This window comes from Hypanus sabinus, chromosome 20 (assembly GCF_030144855.1).
Source record: "Hypanus sabinus isolate sHypSab1 chromosome 20, sHypSab1.hap1, whole genome shotgun sequence".
Lineage (NCBI taxonomy): Eukaryota > Metazoa > Chordata > Chondrichthyes > Myliobatiformes > Dasyatidae > Hypanus > Hypanus sabinus.
This window is the reverse complement of record NC_082725.1, coordinates 41,941,662-41,955,794: the sequence shown is the minus strand read 5'-3', so window position 1 is coordinate 41,955,794 and position 14,133 is coordinate 41,941,662. Positions and strand designations below refer to the sequence as shown.

Genomic DNA, 14,133 nt, shown 5'->3' with positions numbered 1-14,133 from the left:
ATTTTTGCAGTGCATCTTCTGAATTATAACATCCAGGGAGACAGACAAAAGATTGGATTTTTTAAAAGTGATTTTTTTTTAAAGAGTCATGTGATTACCCATTTGGGGACACGAGTGAATCTGCAGATGCTGGAAATAAATAAAAAACACAAAATGCTGGCAGAACTCAGCAGGCCAGACAGCATCTATGGGAGGAGGTAGTAATGACTTTTCGGGCTGAAACCCTTCATCAGGAGTGAAGTAACATGGGATGGTCGAGGGGGGATAAGAAGTGGGGGGAGGGATAAAGTAGAGAGCTGAGAAGTGATAGGCTGGAAGGAAATGGACTGGGGGAAGGTGGAGAATTATGGGAAATAAAAGAGAAAGAAAGGTAGGGCTGGGGGGAGAGATTATAGTGAGGGGGGGGGGGAAAGAGGAGGAAGAGAACCAGACTAAAATAATAGATAGGGATGGGAGTAAGGGTGGGGGGCAGGGGTATCAACGGAAGTCAGTTAGTTGGATGTTCATGCCGGCAGGAAGGCGGCTACCTAGGCGGGAGATAAGGTATTGCTCCATCGACCTGCGTGTGGCCTCATCTTGACGGTAGAGGAGGCCATGGACAGACATGTCGGAGTGGGAGTGGTCTGTGGAATTGAAGTGTGTGGCCACAGGGAGATCCCGCCACTGCTGGAGGACCGAGCGCCGGTGTTCAGTGAAACAGTCTCCCAGTCTGCGGCAGGTCTCCCCAATGTATAAATGGCCACATCAGGAGCACCGGATACAGTATATCACCCCAGTTGACTCGCAGGTGAAGTGGTGCCTCACCTGAAAGGACTGTCTGGGGCCTGGGATGGTGGTGAGGGAAGAAGAGTGGGGGCGGGTGTAGCACTTCTTCCGTTTGCAGGGATGAGTGCCCGGAGGGTGGTGCATGGGGAGGGATGTGGGGGATGAATGGACAAGGGAGTCGCGTAGGGAGCGATCCCTGCGGAAAGCTGAGAGTTGAGGGGGGGAGGGGAAGATGTGGTTGGAGTTTGGGGAGTTAAAAATTATTGTGAATCAGCACATGTAGCAGAAATGTTATTTGTCCAAGTCTAAAAGCTATTAAATCTTGCTGCATGGGAACACAGGCTGTTAATATTACACATGGAGCTGTGGATGGATCTAAACACTGTGTAACCATTAGTAAGCTTCTTCATTTTTGATCTTATGATAGAGGAACAATCGCAAACAAATCTGTCTGCAGAAAATCATTTGCAGCCTTCCCCAACCAGAAGCTCTTGATGAACGATGAAATTCTCAATCTGCTGAGGGACAGGTCAGTGGCATTCAAGTCTTGTGACCAAGTAAAATGCACGAGGTCCAGGTATGATCTTGAGAAAGCCATCTCAGAATCAGGTTTATTATCATTGGCATGTGTCGTGAAATTTGTTAACTTAGCAGCAGTCCAATGTAATACATAATATAGAAAAAAAATAATAATAAATCAATTACAGTATATGTATATTGAATAGATTAATAATTGTGCAAGAAAACAGAAATTATACTAAAAAAGTGAGGTAAGGTAGTGTTCAAGGGCTCAATGTCCATTTAGGAATTGGATGGCAGAGGGAAGAAGCTGTTCCCAAATCGCTGAGTGTGTGCTTTCAGGCTTCTGTACCTCCTACCTGATGGTTAACAGTGAGAAAATGGTATGCCCTGGGTGCTGGGGGTCCTTAATAATAGACGCTGCCTTTCTGAGTCACCGCTACTTGAAGATGTCCTGGGTACTTCGTAGGCTAGAACTCAAGATGGAGCCAGTTATAGCCCTCTGCAGCTTCTTTTGGCCCTGTGCAGCAGCGCCCTCACACCATACCATACAGTGATGCAGCCTGTCGGAATGATCTCCACGGTACATCTATAGAACTTTTTGAGGGTACTTGTTGACATGCCAAATCTCTTCCAACTCTTAATGAAGTACAGTCGCTGTCTTGCCTTCTTTATAACTGCTTCGATATGTTGGGACCAGGTTAGATCCTCAGAGATCTTGACACCCAGGAACTTGAAGCTGCTCACTCTCTCCACTTCTGATCCCTCTATGAGGATTGGTATGTGTTCTTTTGTCTTACCCTTCCTGAAGTCCACAATCATCTCTTTCATTTTACTGATGTTAAGTGTCAGGTTGTTGCTGTGACACTACTCCATTATTTGGCATATGTCACTCCTGTATGCCTTCTAGTCTCCATCTGAGATTCTTCCAGCAATGGTTGTATCATCAGCAAATTTATGGATGGTATTTGAGCTATGCCTAGCCACAAAGTCGTGGTATAGAGAGAGGGAAAAGCTATGGGCTAAGCATACACCCCTGAGGTACACCAGTGTTGGTCATCAGTGAGAATAATATGTCATCACCAATCCGCACGGATTGTGGTTTTCTGGTTAGGAAGTCAAGGATCCAATTGCAGAGGGAGGTACAGAGGCCAGGTTCTGTAACTTCTCAATCAGGATTGTGGGAACGATGCTATTAAGCGCTGAGCTATAGTCGATGAACAGCATCCTGACATTGGTGTCTCATGTGCAAAGTGGCAATTCTGGACCAAATCTGAATCACTGAAGGATACTCGACAGCTGTGGCAAGGATTGAATGCTATACCTACTACAAAGTGAAACCAAGCGGCATAAGTGATAACAAGATGCTCTCTCAGATGAGCTCAATGCCTTTTATGCTTGTTTTGACCATCAAAGTATGGAGGCACCTTCATGGTAGTGCCTCCACTTTCTCAGAACTTTGCGAAGACTTGCCATGTCATCTAAAACTCTAACTAACTTCTATAGAAGTGTCATCTCCCAGATGCACTCAATGGCTTTTATGCTCATTTTGACCATCAAAATATGGAGGCAACTTCATAATAACTGGTTGCTTCACAGCCTGGTATGGAAATAGCAATGCCCTTGAATGGAAAAGCCTACAAAAGTAGTGGACACAGCCTAGTCCATCACAGATAAAGCCCTCCCCACCACTGAGCACATCTATACAGAGCACTGTCACAGGAAAGCAGCATCCGTCATCAAGGAGCACCAGCATTCAGGGCTCTCTTCTTCCTGATGGCAGCAGCAAGAACGTACAAAAGAGCCTCAGGTCCCACACCACCAGATTCAGGAATAGTTATTACCAGTCAGTCATCAGGCTCTTGAACCAAAGGGGATAATTTCACTTGCCTGTTCACTGATCTGTTCCCACAATCTACAGACTCACTTTCAAGGACCCTTCATCTCAGATTCTCAGTATTTGCTTATTTATTATTATTTGCTTTTTTATCTTTCTTTTTGTATTTACACAGTTTGTTTTTGATTGCTTGTGGGTTTTTCCATTCTGTTGGTTGCAGCCTTTCATTGATTCTATTATGATTCTTACTTTCTGTGATTGTCTGCAAGGAAACGAATCTCAGGGTTGTATATGGTGATATATATGTACTTTGATAATACTTTTACTTTGAACTTTGAACATAGCACCTGCATTGTGAAACATCTGCTCAGAAGAATATCTGCAGCTGAAGTGGTTAACCTCTAATAAACACCAACCGTGTTCTCAAGTTAAAAACATGAAAGAGAGGAACAAGCATACAGGCAGATTGGAAGCCCTGAGGCCATACAGCTGGGGACTGAAATAGTCAATTAAAAATCAATAAAAGATGTGATTGAGAGTTTCAGCTACAGTTAGGGTGAGACAAAAGTAGAGGCAAAATATATATCAGAGGTAAGAGTAGGCAGTTTCATAATGCAGAGTTAATGTATCCCAGGGCACAAAGTAGCAATTTGTTTTAATCACATCCATCCCAAAAGGTTGGATGGGAAGATTGATGATAGAGTACAAGTTTGAGTTAGGATTTGAAGAAATGACCTCACCAGTGTAAGTGGAGAAAATGCTGCTTGCTTCAGATGTGCTGAACACAGAGAGACATTGTGAGGATGACAAAAGGCAGAAGAGTAGTACAGCTGTTATTACTGAAAGTAAATTAATGGACTAACTGCACAACATTCTTTCAGGGGTTCCCAGTCTGGGGTTCACGGATCTCTTACCTAATGCTATTGGTCCATGACTTAAAAAAGGTTGGGAACCCGAGGCACTGTGTACACTAAGGAGTAACAGGTGGAAATTCAAATCTTTGGCTGAATCTCAACATCGGCAGTGCAAGAATAGGTTTGGAAGATATTGCTGGAGATGTTTTAGTTTTAATCATATAGGCAAGAGTGAAATAGAGCAATAACACAAGACTGAATTTATTTTAACAACCACTGAAGTACCTTTCTCAACGCATATGTCCAGATTCTCAGAGCCATGTTGTCAGGATATAGCTACAATTGAATAGTCCTAAAGCTTTCGTATTCTTTTTAGCTCTTGACTTTAATTTCTCAATGCCAAACATGCTGTCATTTAAAACCTACTAGATGATGTAAAGGGTTTACTCACGCAGCAGACCACTGAAGGACATCGTGTGGCTGTGTCCGGATGGCAGCCTTTGTAAACTGCTTTAAAATATCAGGAAACTCAGGGGGGACTTCAATCTGCTGAGCGCAGAACATAACATCAGGAAGAGGCATGGTTGCTGAAAAGAATTAACAGATGGCTAAGTACAATAGAAACTTGTTAAAGAGACACAAATCATAACTGATACCGGTTGTGTTCAGTGAGTTAAAAAATGAAACTAAATTTCAAAACTAAGAACAGATAGAGTAAAACTCTGACAATCTATAATTCGACCACCCAGAAATCCCAATGTACTAGCATCTAGCTCACCAAATAACGTTTGCCTTGCTGTCTTCTGACAATTGCGACCCTAGCTCCAGTGCTCTTTTGTGACTCACCTGTTCCTGCTGGCAAGTCTGAAAGTGTAATAATACTATTACACTAGTGTATCAGAGACAGAAGAGGTACTGCAGATGTTAGAAATCCAGAGTGATACAGTAAACACAATGTGCTGGAGAAGCTCAGCTGGTCAGGCAGAATCTAGGAAAAGAATACAGTCAACATTTTGGGTTGATCCCTTCAGCTGGACCTTCAACATCACTTTCCTAGCTATAGGTTGACTCATTATGGAGTCTAATGGCTGAAGGTAAGAATGATCTCATATAGCACTCTTTCGAGTGGCACAGTTGTATTATTAGTCTTTACCAAAAGTGCTCCTCTGTTCAGCCAAGGTGGCATGCAGAAGGTGAGAAACAGAATTGCCAGGATTTTCTGGAGGATCCTTTGTTCTATGACAGATGTCCAGTTTGACTCCTATAACCATGCCAGCTTACCAGTTTATTGAGCCTGTTGGCATCACCTATGTTGATACCATTGACCCCAGCACCCTACCACAGAGAAGATTGTACTGGCAGCAACAGACTGACAGAACAGGTGAAGGAGAGGTTGCATACTCCAAAGGACCCCAGTCTCCTCATGAAGTAGAGACGACTCTGGCCCTTGTGCACAGCCTCTGTGTTGGTGCTCCACTCAAATCTGTCGTCCAGCTGCAACCCCAGGTACTTGTAGCCCCTCACCATATCCACGTTCTCACCATCAGTAGTAACAGGGAGCAATGTAGGCTTAGTCTTTCTAAAGTCTATTACCTTCTTTTTTGTCTTACTGATGTTGACTGCAGATGATTCAGCTTGCATCATTTGACAAAGTCCTCCACCAGGGCCCTACATCCTTCCTCCAATTATACATCTAATTATTGCTGAGTCATCAGAGAATTTCTGCAGGTGACACGACTCAGTGTTGTATCCAAAGTTCGAGGTATACAGGATATACAGGAAAGGAGCCAATACAGTCCCCCATGGGCCCCAGTGCTGCTTACAGTCTTGTTTGGCACACAGCTCCAAACTACAGAAACTGTGGTCTGCCAGTCAGGTAGTCCATTATCCAGGATACAATGGAAGCGCCAATCTGCATTGAACAAGGTTTCCCCAGCAATGAGGGCTGTTTGGTATTGAAGGCACTTTTGGTTGGCCCTTCTTGGGTCCAGGGACCACACATGATGTTTTCCACACAGTCAGGACACTTTCCAGGCTGAGATTTGGATTGAAAATACATTGGAGAACTCCACACAGCTGCTCAGCACACTCCTTCAGGACCTTGGAATTCACATCATTCAGCCTCAATGCTTTGCTGTGTCTCAGCTTCCCCAGAGCCCTTCTCGTCTGCTCATTGAAGGTGTGTCCATTATGACTGGGGAGTTGGTGAAAGGTGGGGGCTGCGGGAGGTGAAGATAAGGACACTAACAGTTGGTATGTGGAGGTGTTGAGGTGCAGGGGAAGATACAATACATGCACTATTATCATTTCACTAATGTACCTAATGTACAGCCACTTATTTTGCTCTGACACTCAATTATTTCATTAAAATGCTCTCTAGTTCCACTGTTGCTTCTTCTTGCTTAACATGTATACTTTATTTTCATTTTTCCACCTATTCATACACCCAGTAATTTCACTATATACCTACCTAACGTGCAGTCACAAACTCTTGTTTCACTGTGATGTGTTAATTTCTTAAGAGTATTTATTTATTCCACGTTGTACTCATTTCACTAATAAACAAATTGAATTCACAATTGTATCCAGCTATTTCACCAATCCATATGGATAAACCTTGATTTCACTATTCTGTGTATTTATTCCACCCAGCTGTTTCAGACCTGTTAATACTTTCTTCACTGACCATCCTTCACTTTATGATTACACTCATCTATTTTAACAATACACCCACTGATTTCACTTACAGTACATAGAACAGCACAGTACAGCTCCTTTGGCCCATGATGTTGTGCTGACCTTTCAACCAACTGCAAGATCAACCTAACCATTCCCTACCACATAGCCTATAACCCTCCATTGTTCTTCATCCATGTGCCAATCCAAGAGTTTATTAAATGTCTCTAATATATTAGCCTCTGCCACCACTTCCGGCACTTCCAACTCTGTGTGTCAACAACCTACCTCTGAAATCTCCCCTAAGCATTCCTCCATCCAGGGCAAAGTAACCCCATGCTCAATGCTAAATATTCAGTCTCTCTCCCACTGACACACTGTACTAGAGTATGTAACAACTACAAAATACATTGCAGTTTCTTGTGCAGGAAACTCCAGGCCTACAGCTCTTCCACCAAGAAGCAAGGGCTGCAAGTGCTTTAGAGGAATCTGGGCCAAGCAGAGGCAAATAGGCCAAGTTGGGCTGAAGGACGTTTCCCTGCTGTATTCCTCATGACACCATGCATGGGAGCATACACAAAGTGCTGGAGGAACTCCGAGCTTCTAACTTTCCAGTCCTGTGAAGCCTGAAACATTAACTGTTCATTTTCCTCCGTAGATGCTGCCTGACCCGCACACGTTGCGTTAGAGTTGCAGCAGCTGCAGTCCCTTTGTCTCCAGGTGGACATCCTTCCAGTAAAGCGCCATCCTAACTTGGAAGCGTATCGTTGTTCCTTCACTGCTAGTGAGTCTAGGTCCAGAAATCCATTCAATATCATTTGATGTATTTTCACCAGAAGTACTGCGGAGACTCTAGAATGTGGTTCACTGCCTCCTTTTCAAAGAATATTTAGCAATGGGCAATACTTGCTGGCTTCGGTAGCAACACCAATATTCGCGAATATTGATTATCAAACAATCACTGACTTTACTAATACAACAGCTCCTCTCTTACAACCACTTTCCCACCCACTTAATTTAACGTTGCGGCCGTTTGTTTTGCACCCAATTGATACACACCTTTTCCACGGACTCACCTTCTAACTCGGCCTCCTATTGCACTTGATACACCCGCTGGGTCCAGCAAGAAGTTACTATGACACCACACTCACAGCAATGACGGCGTTGTTGTAACTGACGACCCCTGTCTATTACGTGAAACTCAGCAAAGATAACCGGCCTTCACAGGCAGTGCCGGTCCACTCTCGTTTCTTGTCGGCGGTTGCTAGGTGACCCTCGTCATACCGCTTTCTGGTTGCTAGGGCACTGGCCAGCTGGCGACTTGTCGTCTGACGTCATGTATAACTGAACAGTGGTTTACCGTAATATGAAACCGTAAACAAGCATTCGAGTGCATTTTCGACTGAAACACAATAGAAACAGAGAACGACCATGTTCGTTACGTCTGGGCCAGCTCTTCCAAGCTAAATCAGAACTAAATTCAGTACAGGATGGGGCACACAACTTCGTACTATTCACTTCAGTACAGTTCTGTACAATATAGTGCGTGGCATAATAAGCCATTGAGTATCATACAACATTCAGTGCAATACAATTCAACACAGTATTCTTTCCAGAATATTTAACGAAGGTTAGTATTAGTGTAATGTTCGGTATAAAACAATTCAGCTTTACTTCATTTCAGTCGCATCACTTCAGATCTTTTTAAATTACGAAGTTCAATGATTATAACCTGATCTTAAATGTAGAAAAACAATCATACCAAGGTGATATACTAGAGATATGTGGTCTTACTGGATTAGTTAACATTAACCATACTTGCAATACAAGAGATTGTATTTCAAATGTTGTCTAATTACAAAAAAACCCTGAAAAGAATTGGAGGTAAGCAAACCGAAGGCCATGTATTCAACAGTGTGGTGCAATCGAGGATGACATTAGTCGGAGGCGGTATACGGTGTACAGTAGCTGAAATATAGTCGCAAACACGACGAAGTCTGCAGATGCCGGAAATCCAAACAGAACGCCGGGTGAATTCAGGTCGGGGTGCTACCTGACCTGCTGGGTTCCTCCAGCATTCTGTGTGTTGCCTTGAAATACAGCCGCAATGGGACACGACCAGGGCACGTTTAATGTCACTGAATTACCTGGGTCAGGGAGGGGAGTATGAAAAATGACTTGAGAAGCTAGGTGGTAGGTGGAAGCAAAAGGTCTCTTGGGCGGGATTCCTTCAGCCCCTTGCCTCTTCAACCTATTATCTCCTAGCTTCACACATCGTTTCCATTCGCCCCACCAACCCACCTTCCTCCACTTACTTGGATTCACCTGCCATCTGAAACTCCTACCTCTCCCTTATCTTTTTGTTCTGGCTTCTGCCCTTCCTTTCCAGTCCTGATGAAAGGGTCTTGAGCCAAAATCTTCACGTTGAATTACCTCCATAGTTGCTTCCTGACCTGCTGAGTTCTTTCCAGATATTGTGTTGGTGGTGATGGTTAAGGAGTTGGCTCGGTTTTCCATGTTACCTTTAAACTCAAAGTCCATTTCCCATGTTCACTTTAAGCTCACTAGACTCCCATTTCCCTAAGCTCTTCTTAAACTCAAAGTTCATGGACTGATGTCTTTGTTATACTTTTAATGTTTTTTTTTACCAAATGTTACACAGTGGTATGTTTATGTATTAAGGGACCAGAAAAACTGCTAGTTCAGCATCACCAAGGATGCAAGGGTGCTGATTACTGCGGTGTTTTCAGAGCTTGGTATGATTAAAGATTACATTGTGATGCATCCACACAGCAACTTGATGCAAATCACATTGGGCTGCTGCTTATCAATTACAGTCTGGCATTCAATACCACCAACCTCTCAGTATTTACAACCAAGCTTCTAAACCTAGACCTATAAATACAGCGACATATTCATAGGGATCAGTAAAAACATTCTCTCTTCGCAGGAAATTAACAGGAACACCTTAAGGATGTGCACTTATCCAACTGAACTCATGAATGTGTGACTGAACATAGCTCTAAAACCTTACAGACACCACTGTCGGCAAAATCTCAGATAGCGACAGGGCGCACAGCAGTGAAATAGTTCGGCTGGTTGAGTGATGTCACAGCAACTCGCACTCATCTTTACCAGACCACATAATTATGAACTTCAGTACGATAAGTTAGGAAAACATGCACGAGTCTTCATTGAATCCGTGGTGGAATGGGTGAGCAGCTGGATGTCAACATCTTGGAGGGCCTAACCACGCCAGCGGCTCAGCTTCGTTTTGGAGTTTGAGATTTAGTATGTTTGCAACGATTTTTCCAAATTTCTGAAGATATACAGTGGAGAGCATTCTGACTATTTGCATCACAGGCATAACCCTCTCCACAATCGAGGGCATTTTCAAGAGACAGTGCCATAAGAAGGTGGAATCTAAAATTAAGTACATTCAGGCTCAGGAACATGCCCTGTTCTTGTTACTACCATCAGGGAAGAGGTACATACATGGATCTGAATACCCACTCTCAAAAATTGCTTCTTCCCTTCCACCACCAGATTTTTGAACCGTCAATGAACAAATCCTTGTTTTTATTGCGTTGCTTTGTGATTTATAGTAATCTTGTGTCTTTGCACTGTACTGCTTCCATGAAACAATACATTTCACATAAGATAGTGATAATAAACCCAGTGCCTATAAATGTCAGACATCATTGGAATATGGATCTTCAGAAAGATTATCATTCTAATCGCAATTGCAGCAAGACACAATTTTCTTTGAATAATTTCATAAATGCCTGACTAGAACCCAAAATATACATTTCTGAAGATGCTGAATGTTATCACCTGTCATCTTGAACAAATTGTTCTGAAGATTACTGACTATTTTACATTTTGCTTCTGGGCTATTCCAAGTGATGTGAAATCTTCACTGATGCTAATTTCCTGTTCTTACATTCTCAAGTGTGGGTAATAACACTAGCTGATAGTGGGCTCTTTGTAACCCAGGAAGAGGTACAGAGTAAAGTACTGTCAATCCAGGATGCACAACAGTTTCTCCTTCCCTATCATCCTCAGCTGCCCCCCCCCCCACCCCCAAGTGTTGGGTGCTGAGACCACTGCTGTACATAAATGCACAGCCATACACCAGAGCAATTACATCAAGTTCACCCATGACATGACAGTGTTCATCATCAGCAATGATGAGATAGCCTACTGAGAGGAGGTGGAAGAGCTCGAGACCTGGTGCCAGGCAGATGACCTCTACCTCAACGTCAACAAGACAAATAAGATGACTACCAACTTGAGCAGAACTCACAGCACTCTGCCCAACGCATCACTGGCACTAGACTGCCCACCATCAAGGACATATACTGGGATGCGTGAAAAGTTTCAGTATCATGAAAGATCCCACTTACATTGTTCATGGCTGCTACGTAGCATCCTCACCAAGACCACCAGACTCAAAAACAGTTACTTTCCCTAAGCAGTAAGGCTGATCAGCAAAATCCCACCTACTAACTCCAATACTACTTTATTATTTCCCACCAGTCACCTTACATACTACCTAGCGTCACTGCATGGACATACAACCAAACTATGTATACAAGCTATCTTATGTATTAAATTTATTGTGTTTTATAAATCATTGTGTTTTTTAAATCTTTTTTTTGGTGTTGCATCAGATCCAGAGGGCCAATTACTTTGTTTGCCTTACACTTGTGTACAGGAAATAACATTAAACACTCTTGAATCTTTAACACAATCATAGGAAGTCATCAATATTTTCTGTCTTCCAGATATGAATTAAGTGACATATTGTCTCTACCAAACTAGAACTTACTTTTCTCATCCATTTTTCAGCATGTTTTGATCAGTTGATATAAACTGGTGTAGTCAACTTTCTAATAAAGCCAAAGTAGCATACAACAGAGTTTACCTTGAACAAATACAGTCTTGTTGCTGTAATTACCATAACATTTTGTTTAACAAAACTTGAGACTTGGAGAACATTAACAGTAACAATTTAAAAAAGCCACTTGGAAGCATTTTAATATTTCAGAAAATATGACAACTTATTTGATTCACTCAAATGAACCATAAGAAAAATTCTATCAATGAGGCATAAGGAATCTTTACCTATTTAAGAATGGAATTTGATGATCCAGCTGTTGTCCTGCCTGCGACAAAGCTGGCTCTCAATTTTTCTTTGATAGTAGGTAAATGAAATGACAGAAGAATCAGGTGCATATCATGCAAGGTAAATGGTAAGGCCTAGGTGTCATTGCTTGAGAGCACATCTCTGCAGCACAGGCCCATAGATCCCTGAAAGCAACAGTGTATGCAATGCTTGTCTTCATCAGCTGTAGCATAGATTACAAAAGCAAGGCATCATGTTCCAACTTTATAAAATATTGGTCTGCCACACCTGAACTACTGTGTACAGTTATTGCCAGCACACCGCAGGAAGGATGTGATTGCATGGAGATGGTGCACAGAGATTCAAGTACAATGGTCAACATGATCATGGTAGGCTGTTTGATGCTATCATTCTTTGAGAGAAATTATTGAAAAATAGAAAAAGACTTACTGAATATTTATCAACCACACTTGGAATGAGCACTGAAGGTTAAATACAGGACATTGTAAAAGTGGAAGACTGAACTTTCTCTCACTGTATAAATTCTACTTTGAATGCCTCAAGATATCTTGTTAATAAACTAGGAAACTGCTGCTGATATTCATAGTAGCTTCTTCAATATTTTCAATATTCCAAATATATTAGTGTTTGACTTGGCAAATATTAATATATTTAGTGTGTAACGAAAACACTTAATATATGAACTTCAAACATGAATTAGAATATTGATTGATGCCTACAACTGGTGTTCCAACGGAAGTTAAACTTAAGGCACAGATGCTCATTAAAGCAGTCCTGATGAAGGCTTTCGGCTCAAATTGTTGACTGTTTATTACTTCCATAGATGTTGCCTGATCTGCTGAATTCCTTCAGTGTTTTGTATGACTTTCTCATCTTTGCATAATTGTCACTTTTGCACTGATTTTTTGATATAAATCATGATAAGATGTAATCAAATCCAGGAAAACCACATTGACTATTATCCAATTTAAGCCATACCTATTTTCATCATCTACATTTAGAACAGAACTTTAAAACCATTAAAAGGAATTAAGTTCATACTGAAAATTTATACAATACAGTGCAAAAGTATAGGATGCCCAAGACTTTTGCACAGTACTGCAGTAATTTTATGTATTGCACTGTACTGCTGCCACAAAAAATCATGACACACACGAGTGATAAACCTGATCCTAGTATTGGGCTCTACTGTACACTGAGGATGGGAAGGTGGTAGGGAGAGGGGAATCAGGGTTGGGAAGGAGTGGGAAGCACCGGAGACATTCTGTAATGATCAATTAACTAATTATTTGGAATCAAACTACTTTGCCTGGTGTCTCAGGGCTGGGTCTGTCTGCACCTGTGCCCCTCCCCACCCCTGGCATTCCTTTGCCACCTGTCCCACAACCCTTTCATGGTGCCATTTGCGACATCCTTTGCAACTGCCAGATTTACAAACTTGCTCTCTGCTCCATGTTGACAAATACTGTACTGTTCAAAACTCTCAGGCATCCTATCTATCTATATATATCACCAGATCATAACTGCTCAGCAAGATCTCTTTAGAATATGATCTCACTAAACATTTTGGATAGCCACAGTACTGGGTATTTACACAGTACAGCTGGACATGACGACATATTCAAGGGAATGCATCCAAAGTTATTTTGAATTATGTAGATCTTGGAAAACCTAGACATCAGTGTCTGAGCTAAGCACAGAAAATATCAGCTTTACTAAAAGAGTGTCAATGTGTTAATTTAGATAGTGCAAAACCAACCCTGTCCCCCAAATTCCGTATCACAAAATATTAGAATTACATAATGGAGTTAATTTTGTGACTGTGGATGAACAGATGGAGGATGTGACATTTTGCCAAATCTACACAAACATTAGTTGCACATCAGTCCTGACGAAGGGTCTTGGCCCGAAATGTCAACAGCGCTTCTTCCTATAAATGCTGCCTGGCCTGCTGTGTTCCACCAGCATTTTGTGTGTGTTATTAGTTGTACCAGTTATTTGTGGTATGTGCCTCAGGCCATTTTGATGGTGTTATCATCATGATCCATCATTGCTATCAATATGGATGATCACAGATTTATGTAAGTATATTTACACTGTATGGATAAACATGGCTGTTGCCAGAAATTGTCAAAATTAAATAAAAGCTCTTATTATTGTCATTCATTTGCAGTTGGTTTTTCTTTTCCCATTTAATAGTTTATTTTTATTCTGTATTAAAACATCAGCCATTATGAACATTTCTAAAAAAGTGAGTTTAAGAAGTATCCAAACACCTCATTATATTGCCTCTCTGCCACCGTCACTCCCAAAATGTAGGACAACAGTCCAAA

At 41.9% G+C, this 14,133-nt stretch overlaps 1 protein-coding gene across 1 annotated transcript in view; it reads right to left on the bottom strand.

Annotated features, from left to right (window-relative positions):
• Positions 1–7,920, bottom strand: part of ropn1l (rhophilin associated tail protein 1-like) — a 97,259-nt gene extending 89,339 nt beyond the window's left edge. The window contains exons 1-2 of the mRNA XM_059945397.1: positions 7,728–7,920; positions 4,427–4,562 (exon numbers count right to left, since the gene is read on the bottom strand). Coding sequence (XP_059801380.1) covers positions 4,427–4,557 — 131 coding nt within the window. The 5' untranslated portion in view covers positions 4,558–4,562; positions 7,728–7,920. The remainder of the gene's footprint in view (positions 1–4,426; positions 4,563–7,727) is intronic.
• Positions 7,921–14,133: the final 6,213 nt, after the last annotated feature.